General features: G+C 40.9%; 1 protein-coding gene across 1 annotated transcript; it reads left to right on the top strand.

The window, feature by feature from the left end:
- Window positions 1–2786: 2786 nt before the first annotated feature.
- On the top strand, window positions 2787–6294 carry LOC117537058. Its single transcript, XM_034202236.1, has 12 exons — window positions 2787–2926; window positions 3079–3178; window positions 3469–3575; window positions 3661–3933; window positions 4087–4180; window positions 4314–4381; window positions 4511–4732; window positions 4848–4916; window positions 5023–5157; window positions 5310–5372; window positions 5492–5569; window positions 5903–6294. Exons 2-12 carry the CDS (start codon window positions 3079–3081, stop codon window positions 5906–5908), a joined length of 1215 nt encoding a protein of 404 aa, XP_034058127.1. The 5' UTR covers window positions 2787–2926; the 3' UTR covers window positions 5909–6294.
- The last annotated feature ends 5117 nt before the right edge of the window (window positions 6295–11411 follow it).

The following is an 11411-nucleotide window of genomic DNA, read 5'->3' as shown; positions in this document are numbered from 1 at the left end:
TATTTTCCAGAAGGAGCGCTCTGATTGGTAGCTCATGTTTATATATGTTTGAATTCAACGATCGCTTGGTCTTTCTGCATTTTTGTCTGAGGTGAGTCGTTTTTCTCCTTATAAATTGATTGTGAAGCTGGTTAACATTTTTGTTTGTTAAATAAGGGCACATTTATATCATTTATGAACAAGCAGGTTAAATGCTTCAATAGCTTAAATAAAGTAATGTTTGAATTAATTCAACTATGGACAATTAAATATATTTCAAGGTATACTTTATTTATTCAAGGTTGGAAGAAGTAATCTGATCCTTTACTTTAGAAACAAATACTCATTAGCACATTATTTGTGTAGTCTTTATACAACATTCATATTTACACAGATGGCTGACATGAAAAGGAGATGTGATAAGTTCAGATGGGTGATTTATGCCGCATTTCCACTGCAGCGCGTAGCTAGCTTTAAGCGAGTCGGTCTGAGTATGCTAAAATAGAGAGAGAATCGCTGGCAAGGGGGCCGTATTTGATCGTGATGTAATTGTAATCCACGTTTCAAAATGATGCCGAAGTAACAACATACTGATAGCGGTTAGTAAAAAGCATGAATTCATGCTTTGACAAGTCTGCAGACAGACGGCAGGCGAAAAACCCTTTTAAAATGCGTGTTTTTCTAAATGGACCTTGGCTAAGCTAACGTAATATATGCTCCGATCGTCCAGATATGAGGAGCTGTGAGCTCTGAGTGCTAAGAGATAACGGCTGTGTTGTTTTTCTGGGGCTCTCACTGTAATGGAAGCGCAGCATTAAAGTGAGCTGGGCCTTAATAAGGCCTAACCAAACCGAGCGAGGCCTGTAGTGGAAACGTGCCAAAAGAGACAAACGCACAACGTTAGCATAGCAAGCACATCGTTTTTTTACTGTAAATATTAACTATTTATATTAGAAGTCAAAAAATAAAATGTAACAGAAGGATAGCTGTGATTGGTCGCTAATTTTTTTAAATGTCATATTCATAAATGCATAACATTGCTAACCCAGCAAGCAGTTGACATTCAAATGTAGATATTGTATATTTCTTATTTTTTAAGTCATTCACAATTCATCAACAATTAAATATATTTAAAGGTATACTATATTTATTCATACAGTTAGTATTTGCTATCATTGTTTAGATGATGACAACATGGATGACAGTTAAGACACACACAGACATAGTTATAGCTCTAAGTATCTCCGTTTTTTATTTTAATTCAAAAACGATTGAACACTGAAGTAACTATGAATAAATGGACTACAAATATGCCAATGGTGGTAAAGACTACAACAGCCATAATCCCATTCTTTGTTTCAGGGATCAGGGATCTCTGCACCTGGCCCTTTGATGTGTCTATATTCATAACATGTGTGCATGGCAAGCTGTTGACATTCAAATGTTAATATGATATATTTTGATTGGAGGGAAAAGACAACAATATTTTACAGAAGGAGAGCTGTGGTTGGTCGCTCATTTTTTTAAATGTGAGATATACTTTGGTAGCATTTTAGCCTGTCCTCTCTTTCATATTATCTTGTCTGGGGTGAGTGGTCATTCCTCTTGTGAATTCATTGTGAAGCTGGTTAAAGCAGAATGTGTAAAATAAGGAGCTTATTTTTGTCCTTTATGAACAAAGGAAAGCTGGATGAAATGTTGAATCAAATACTATGTGGACCATGTGTGCATTAATATGTGAGTGTGTGTGTGTTAGCTAGGTCCACACTTGGCTATTTAAACAAGCATTGTGTTTGCAAGGTTTAATTTTTATTTTAATTTCACAGAGTGACGACTATTGAGCAGTTCATTACTGGTGAGTGTTGGTCAAAGACAGTGTTTGTAGTAACATATACCATGACAATATGTGGAACTTTCCAGTATTTTATTAGCAGGGTTTAATGCTGTGTTTTCCCCACAGATTGACAGCTTTGAGCAGTTCTCTACCGGTGAGTTGTGGTCCAAGACACTGTCAGTAGCATAACGTATAATGAAAACAGATAGGCTCTTTATTAGTGTAAATCTAAGTGATTAGCAGCTTCTAATACAATTGTTTAGTTTATAACTGTATGCTAAGCTATGCAATTGTATTGTACATTGTGTTAAGTAATTATATTTACATGTCTGTGATGCTGATTAGTTTGTTCTCTGTTGTAGTTAAACAACCTACCGGCTTGACCAGCTACCCAACTACCTTACCCATCTACCTTACCTTACCTTCTTCACCACCTACTCAGCTATCTTCATCTACCTTACCTTCTTCAGCACCTACTCAGCTATCTTCACCACCTACTCATCTACCTTACCTTCTTCACCACCTACTCAGCTATCTTCATCTACCTTACCTTCTTCAGCACCTACTCAGCTATCTTCACCACCTACTCATCTACCTTACCTTCTTCACCACCTACTCAGCTATCTTCATCTACCTTACCTTCTTCAGCACCTACTCAGCTATCTTCACCACCTACTCATCTACCTTACCTTCTTCAGCACCTACTCAGCTATCTTCACCACCTACTCATCTACCTTACCTTCTTCACCACCTACTCAGCTATCTTCACCACCTACTCATCTACCTTACCTTACCTTCTTCACCACCTACTCAGCTATCTTCATCTACCTTACCTTCTTCAGCACCTACTCAGCTATCTTCACCACCTACTCATCTACCTTACCTTCTTCACCACCTACTCAGCTATCTTCACCACCTACTCATCTACCTTACCTTACCTTCTTCACCACCTACTCAGCTATCTTCATCTACCTTACCTTCTTCACCACCTACTCAGCTATCTTCACCACCTACTCATCTACCTTACCTTCTTCACCACCTACTCAGCTATCTTCACCACCTACTCATCCACCACTATCTTCACCACCCAGCTTTATCTCGTGAGCAGTTACAGTAAGTACATTTTTGTTGAACAGGATGCATCAACTATTAATGGACTTGTAGGCTTTAGTTGCAGTTGAAAGAAGTAATTGTGTAATTATGTGTACTATTTAAGGGGTCTGCTAATGTCTTTATTAATTATAACAATGCCTACATACTTTCAGATGCCACGTCTTAAATCATCCCGCCGTTCCCAGGCTTCAAAGCTACGCGTGGCTGGGAGACGTGTGGGACATCAGCAGCCTGGCAATGCCAGATTCGCACGTAAGTAGTGGAGGATTTAGTCATTCAATTTTGTATATGTTTAGGGTGTCCATTTTTGTTGTATCATTGTAAAAATAAGTGTTTAAACATGGATTTGTTTTAAATGTATACATTTTAAAATGCAATAACCGGTGTGACCCTTTATGCATTTGAGCCGTTTCCCTTATAAAATCCTCTGCACGTTTACAGGTGTTATTGTAGGAAGATGTGTTATTATTGCTGACATAATTTAAGAATTGTAAAGGTGCATTAAGTGTAATGTCGGTGTAATTTTCTCTGTTTTTAAATAGCCGCCGGCGGTACCGGTGACCGCCATAGAGTGCGAAAATGGCCAATTTCGTCCCTGACCGGACGACAACACAAATTGGTCGTACCAGCCGAGTCTCCAGACAAGGAAGTATGAATTGTTTTCAGATTTTGTTAACAAAGTCTGGGTAATCATTAGTGATTTTCATTTGCAATAATGTCTTCTGTTGTTACAGTTTGTCCTCCTTGTTGGAGCTTCACATCTCCGTTCCATCGTCGATGGAATTGTGAAGATGCCAGAGGGAAGGTTTTCCTTTGGTGCCATGTCCACACCGGGGGCATGCGCAACCCAGCTGCGAACCGAGGCAGCCAATGCTGTGCTGCCTAGGACACCAGATGCAGTCTGTGTGATGGCTCCCAGCAACAACCTGACATCCAGCAGGACCATCACTGAAGCAGGAGAGGATTATGCAAAGCTCCTTGCGACTGCCTGCAGTCGCTGGCCTAACGTAAGCTTATTTGTTATTGTATTTATTATAGTTGTTATAATATTACATTTAGTATTGTTATCCATGTGGTGTTTATGTATTTATGATAAAATGTTATCAACAAATATTGATAAATAGCGTACCTTTGTAGTTGAGAACTGTAACTTTGATTAGGTTTTTGCCTTGGACTTCCCCCCGCGCCTTACCGTTGACCCTGACTACCAAGACATGATGCGTCAGGAATTTCGTCGTGTTGCGGCACGTATGGGTATGTTTAACAAATATATAGGTTCAAGTACCGTAAATCATTTTTATCATTGTCCTATATTTAATTGTTTTTAAAGAGCAAAATATAATATCTGTGTGGATATGTTAGTAATTGATGTTGTTGTTGTTTTTAGGCGTGAAGTACACAGAAATTGCAGAGTACTTCCCTTTTAAAGAACTTGACCTGTGGAGCAGAGATGGCGTGAGTGACATGGCAAATGGAAAAGTGTTCTCTGTATAGGTCTTTGTAATTCCAAGTTCCGTTGTTGAAAAAACATATTGAATGTTATGTGGTATTTGTAAATGTATTTGTATTTGCTGGTTTTTGCAGGTGCACTTGAGCGACAGTGCGGGAATGCCAATCCTGGTCGGTTCGATCTGGAACGCAGCATACATGCAACTTGTTCCAGCCGAGCCGACGCCATCTCCTGTTGTCCACAGAAGATCACCGCCTGCGAGGAGAGTCACTCCAAGGGTGATTGTTAAAGGAGAGGTTGCCAAATCACCGCAACTGGATCCTTCCAAGTGGACCGTTATCGGCCAGGGCAGGAAGGTAATTGTGTGGTTGACATCTTTCAATAACAGTGATATTCCCTGAGCAGTTTGCCTTGATAATGGTGGAAGAGTACCCATTTGATTAACACAAGCTATGCTATTTATCTTTACAGAGGAGCCAACACGATGAACCTGAGCAGTCCATTGATGCACTTAAACCAGCAGGGACTGTTCAGCAGGAGGTAGGTCTACTTTGTATTATGCTTTCAAATCATTGGGGTATTGCAGTTTATATGTGCATTTGTTTCCCTTTTTCTAAAACAGTGTTTATTCCTTTTTATTTCACAGGATTTGGAGGAGAGTTATCTTCCACTGACACCTGTGTGGTTCAGCAGTGCAATGTTGGTTGAGATGAACAAAATTAGTCCATCCCATCTTCCTGGCCCTGATGAGTGCACACCACCGGTTCCAAAACGGAAAAAGGTAATTTGTTTGTTGCTTTGTATGTTGGTTGATGCCCTATTATAAAATGTATCCTTCCTGACAAACTTGAAATGTATTACAGTGAGGACAAGTTATACTGTCCATAAGGAGTTATTAGTGGAGGATTAATCATTTTGTTTTCCTTACATTAGAAAACAAAGATGGAGCTGAAGCAGAGGGCTCCTGCCTCCATGAAGACCCTGGCAATGCGACAGGTTGTTGTTGTTTTCTTATTTTTTAAAGGCAATATAGGACTGGTTTAAAACTAAGAAGTTACACAAATATTGGTGGTGTTATTTATTGTCAAGGTGACTTAATTGTTTTGTTTTTTTAGGGGGAGGCAGCTCCCATGGTTGTGGAGGTGATTTTACGGCCACCTACCAGTAGAGGGACAGTTGCTGTGGAGCAGCAGGTCTGTGGTGTTTGTGTGAAGGATGTGCTTTCAGAGTGACATTTTAATGAATAATGCTAATTTATTGACATTGTTACTGTTGCTCATTGTTAAAATAGTTTCAGTTGTTAGCCTGCATGCAGTCAACGTTGTTTCAAGTGTACACAATGAATGACAAGAAACCTCTCTTTTGAGTTCCATTCAATATGTGTGTGAGTAAGTAGAAAAACAATACTTAATAATAATTTCGTATTCATAATTGTATAGCTTTCTATTATTTAGTGAAACGTTTGTGAAACAATTTAAGACACATAGTGTTTTTAGCAGTTGTTTTATATATTAATCTTCTTCTAGGTGTAGCCATTCCCCGAGCTGGAGCTATCGCCAGGGCTGGAGCCATCGCCAGGGCTGGAGCCATTGCCATCCCCCAGCAACGAGCCATCACCCAGCAACGAGCCATCACCCAGCAACGAGCCATCACCCAGCAACGAGCCATCACCCAGCAACGAGCCATCACCCAGCGTGATAGTGGATGTTGATGATGACAGCAGATGGAGAACAGGTAAGGGTTATGGTTGCATGTGTTCAGAGAAAGTGCAGTTGGCTGTTGTCGCAGGGACTGTTGTGAGGTATGCATCAGTTTCTGACGATAGAATATCTGTTGCATGTTCTATAGCGGCTGCGATTAAACATTTGATTGCGCCTGTGTGTACGTGGAGCAGTACAGATATCGATGCCATACGTGTTGCAGGGTCAAAGCTTAACACGTTTGTATTAGGGGAAGCCCATAAAATGAATGTAAAGCCAAAGAACTTGTGCAGGTTGGTTGAGCAGACCAGTGTGTTTGGACGTAAGTGGAACGTCAATATGGGTGTGCCAGTGTACGGCGAATTTAATTTGTCTGGAGGGGATCAGGTATTGTCGGAGAAGCTGCTTGAACACTTATCCAGGGATGGCATGTGTCTGTTTAACGTAAATTCCGCAGCCAGTGCCATTATTAAACACAATGACTGTATTGTAGTCGTTGATTGTGGCACACGTGGTGCTTCTGGGTTGGCATCCAGTTTTGGCACATCTGTAGCCGTGTTCAACACATGCCTTAATGACCTGATGCTTTACATCAGGAATCTAAATAATTCATTGAATGCACAGAAGTTTAGCATTACAAGCCTTTCTGTGAAAGCAGCTGAAGTAAATTTGGAGACTGCTAGAGTCATTTCAGACAGGGCTGGGGATATGGGGTGTATCAGGGGAACATTCAGTCAGGGTGACCAACGGTTTAAATATGCAGGTCTTCAGTGCATGGCTGTAAGTTTGGTAGGCATAGCCAAACACACAGTTGACAGCGTGTTCACATGGCAGACCGACAACCTGGATAAAGTAGTTGTTCTTGGTGACGATCTGTACACCTCCCTGCGTGACCAACAAGGTATCAGTGGCGGGTACAAACTGCTTTCGGTTCCAGATCTGCCCAAGGAGGCCATTATCGACGGACAAACATTTCAGTTTCAATACAGTGACTTTGTGTCTGGAGATGTGGATGTGGTTGAGGGGGATCTCATTGATGAGGGGGTGCACACCACTCTAAAATGCGGACTGGAAAGGATGTGTACTAACTATGACACATGCTTTCTGACAATGAATGGCGGTACATGTGCCATCATTGGTCAAGGTGGACACTACGCAGTGGTCGACTCCCATGCACGCAGTGCGTCTGGGATGCGCGATGGCGAGGGGCGTAGTGTTGTTTTGTATTTCAGAGGCCTTGAAGACGTGTTTGAATACATATGGACATTTGCAGCGTTCCTCAAGAAGTGTCAAAAACAGTTTGAGATCGCTGGTGTCCGAGTCACTCACATAGGCCCAATTGAAAGCAGTAATCTGTCTTTGGGTCCAAGAGTGACTCCCAAAACGACAGAGACTGATTTGGGTTGTAGTTCAGCTATTCAGTCCACACTTGGCTGCACCAACATTGAGATGGGTGCAAAGCGTAAGATTCCAAAGGGATCTTCTGAGTCTCAAAAACAGTTTGAGATGGCTGGTGTAGGAGTCACTCACATAGGCCCAATTGAAAGCAGTAATCTGTCTTTGGGTCCAAGAGTGACTCCCAAAACGACAGAGACTGATTTGGGTTGTAGTTCAGCTATTCAGTCCACACTTGGCTGCACCAACATTCAGATGGGTGCAAAGCGTAAGATTCGTAAGGGATCTTCTGCTAGCAAAAAATTTAAAAAGAGTGATGTTACCGTAGTTGATTCAGACGTTGCTTTTGTCAAAGAAGTAAGAAGTGGACGACTGCAGTTTAATCCTCTTAGCAATGAACTTGCACAAGCTCTTTGTGAGCAGTTACATGTGCAGTCAGAGAAAGTAGATGTTGTGTCTACACAAATTGGTTTGTTAGGGGCTCCATGTATCAATGATAAAATAGAGGGGGACGGAAACTGTTTCTTTAGAGCAGTGAGTCAAGCTGTGTGTGGTACACAAAGGCATCACACAATAATTAGGCGTGCAGTGGTTCATCAAATGCAGAGCAATGCTGTGCCTTATGAGCGTATTTTGACCTCCTCCATGTCAGAATACCTCAGCACATCCAAAATGCGTGAGGTTGGCAGTTGGGCCACAGAATTAGAAATTCAAGCAGCAGCACATTTGTTGGGAGTTAATATATTCACATATTGTGATCCACGCTGGCTAAAATATAGTTGCGAGAACGGGCAGTCGTCTAATCGGGGGGTTTATTTGGAAAACCGCAATGGTAATCATTATGAGACTGTTGTGTGTGTAAAACAACCTAATTTACAGAGTTGTTATGGGTATTGCAAAGTGGACACTTCTTGTCCAAGACTGTATAATGTCAGAGGGACAACTAGAGACAAAAGGAGGGTAACGGAACAAAAGCATGGTACATCGCCTGCTGGGGACACAGATTGTGTGGAAAAGAGTGATGTAAGTGAAATCACTCTTGAATTTAATCCTTTGTGCAATGAAGTGGCAAAAACACTTTGCACAAAGTGTAATATAGACTTTACAAAGCAGGATGTACAGGGACCTACAGTAACTGGGTCCCTAGGTGTGGTCTGTAAGACCGATAAAATAAAAGAGGACGCTAATAGTTTCTTCAGAGCGGTAGCGCATGTTCTCAGTGGCTCTCAGAAGAGCCATAGAAAGATTAGAACGACTGTTGTAAAGCAGATGATGAATCACGCAGAACAAACTAAATTAGTTGGGGGATGTGCTTCAATTTCAGACTACATTGAGAAGTCTCAGATGAAGTATGTAGGACATTGTGCCACAGATGTAGAAATCCAAGGGACAGCAAATGCTCTTGGAGTGGACATTTTTATCTGCAGGGGGGAGAAATGGCTCAAATACACTTGTAATTGTGCAATGGTTTCAAACGAAAAAATATACTTGAAACATAGTGATAAAAATCATTTTGAGCCAGTGGTTTGTATCATACCTTATGATGATCAAACGTGCTTTAAATTATGTAAAGTGGGTGGTTTGCTAGAGACACGGTATATGCGTAGCAGTATTGATATCTGTACTGAGAAGGGTGGGGTTAAAGTTAATGCAGAGAGTGTTGCCAGCTGTAGTCGTAGGCGTTCAACATATTTAAAAAAGATATACAGGTCACAAATTAAACAGCATTATAAATGTAACACAGTGTACCAGGAAAGGATTAGGGATGCGTCCATGAAAAAGTATAGTGATGCAGATTATCAAGAGAGAGTAAGAGTCTCTGGTAGAAAAAGGTATTGTGATGATGAAGATTACAAACACAGAGCAATTGGACATACTCAGGTTAGATACTATGAAGACCCATTGCATAATCAGATGAGAAAGGATTCAAGTAAAAGAATATATAGACTAAAGGTTTTACATAGAGAGAAAGTAATAGCATTTAACATACGTAAATATAGGCAAAATAAATTGCATAGAAAGAAGGTAAAATCCATGACTTCAAAAAGGTATCATGGTAATCCAGATTATAAGAAGCGAATAGCAGCTAGCAACAAATTGAAGAGGCGACAAATTAAAAAAAATAGAGAGGAATTTGATACTGTAATGGAGCAGTTTTTGGCCAAAGTTAAGAATGGACCAGTTTTTATATGTAGCTGCTGCGAGAGGCTGTTATTTGAATCGCAGGCCTTGCAGTGTATAAAAGCGAAATATAAGGATCAAAAGCTAGCTAATAAATGCATCGGAGAAAGATTTTTACACACATGTACTGATGACTGTAAAGTACCCTGTGTTTGGATTGAAATTGGGAGAGGGACGCCTTGGATCTGCAGCAGCTGTGATAATAAACTTAAGAGAGGTGTGATGCCACCAGAATGTGCTGTAAATAATTTGGCAGTAGACCCCATTCCCCCAGAATTAGCTTGTTTGAACAGCATAGAGCAGCATTTAATAGCCCAAAATATACCATTTATGAAGATGGTGGCATTGCCCAAAGGTGGTCAAAATGGAGTACACGGACCGGTGACGTGTGTTCCAGCCAATATCACCCTAACTACCAATTTGCTCCCCCACTCAACGATGGAAGGTTCCATCTTACGAATCAAATTAAAGCGTAAATCGACCTACAAAGGTGATTATAAATTTCAATTTGCAGACCCAATGCGCATAAAGCGTGCATTGAAAAATTTAAAAAGAAGGAATAAGCACTATAGGGATATTAAATTTAATAAAAGTTGGTATAACGAGTTTAGTAGGGAGGAAGAAGAGAATAAACAAACCCACACCAAGGAAACATCATCAGAGGCTGCTGAGGAACAGCCATGTTTGCTTGAGGACATGGATTTGATGGCTGTGAATACTGATCTGGAAATTGCAGATCAGTTTTCAGATAGAGAACTGAACATGGCCCCAGCAGAAGGCAATAGTCCTGCAAAAGAAAGTTCATGCATTCCTGTAGGGGTTCCCGAGTTTGAGGAACTTGATGACGCTCAGCTTTATGAGTTTTGGAGGGAACAGGATGATGGCTTTGTAGACAATTGGACCTTGATGGATTTGCCAACAAACGAAACGTCTGATGCTAATGCTGAGGATGAGCTTTTACACGACAGGCAACAGCATTGCATGTTTCAGGACACATGTCTGATGCCTGTTGATATTGGACAGGAAGTGTTGGATCAGTATTTTGATAGTACATTACATGTCGCTCCAGCAGAGGGTAATAGTCCTGTGAGGCTGTTAACAGACATTTCCAACGAAGCAAAATGCTTTCCTGTATTGTTCCCACTGGGCATTAACACCTACCATGATTCGAGGCCCCGCAAGATAACATTAGCACGCTATTTGAATATGCGTGTTTTAAATGCTGATGTTAGGTTTGCACAAAATATAGAATACATATTTTATGCTCAGTATTTGTCTGAGGTGCAACAGGTGTTGTCCAGTGTGTCTATTGCATTGCGAAAAGGCAAAGCAGGCTTTCCATCCAAAGCGATAGAAGATAATTTGTTGAATCAGGAAACCATAAGAAAGCTGTTGCAATTTGATGATGGCTTTCGTTTTCTCTCACCTATTAGAGGTACTCCAGCATTTTGGCAGCGCGCACAGAATGACCTCCTAGCTTGTGTGCGTCAACTTGGTGTGCCTACCTGGTTTTGTTCATTCTCTTCGGCTGATCTTAGGTGGGCAAATTTACTGGACGCTATTTTAAAACAGGAAGGTAGAACACAGACCGCTGAAGATTTAGATTGGGCAGACAGATGTGAACTCTTGCGTCGTAATCCTGTGACAGCGGCCAGGATGTTTGACTATAGATGGAATTGTTTTTTGAACGAAGTTCTTAGGTCCCCTTCAAACCCGATTGGCAAGATTGTAGACTATTTCTATCGCGTGGAATTTCAGC

Source organism: Gymnodraco acuticeps, unplaced genomic scaffold (genome assembly GCF_902827175.1).
Source record: "Gymnodraco acuticeps unplaced genomic scaffold, fGymAcu1.1, whole genome shotgun sequence".
In the NCBI taxonomy this organism is placed as follows: Eukaryota; Metazoa; Chordata; class Actinopteri; order Perciformes; family Bathydraconidae; genus Gymnodraco; species Gymnodraco acuticeps.
Note: the sequence above shows the minus strand (reverse complement) of the source record. Positions and strands in the feature narration are given on the sequence as shown.

Excerpts from the sequence above, each read along its gene's own strand:
- LOC117537058 (XM_034202236.1), top strand. The coding sequence starts at position 3,079 with ATGCCACGTCTTAAATCATCCCGCCGTTCCCAGGCTTCAAAGCTACGC. Across the intron at positions 4,181-4,313 it reads TCGTGTTGCGGCACGTATGG|GCGTGAAGTACACAGAAATT; the intron begins GTATGTTTAACA and ends TGTTGTTTTTAG. Across the intron at positions 4,382-4,510 it reads ACCTGTGGAGCAGAGATGGC|GTGCACTTGAGCGACAGTGC; the intron begins GTGAGTGACATG and ends TGGTTTTTGCAG.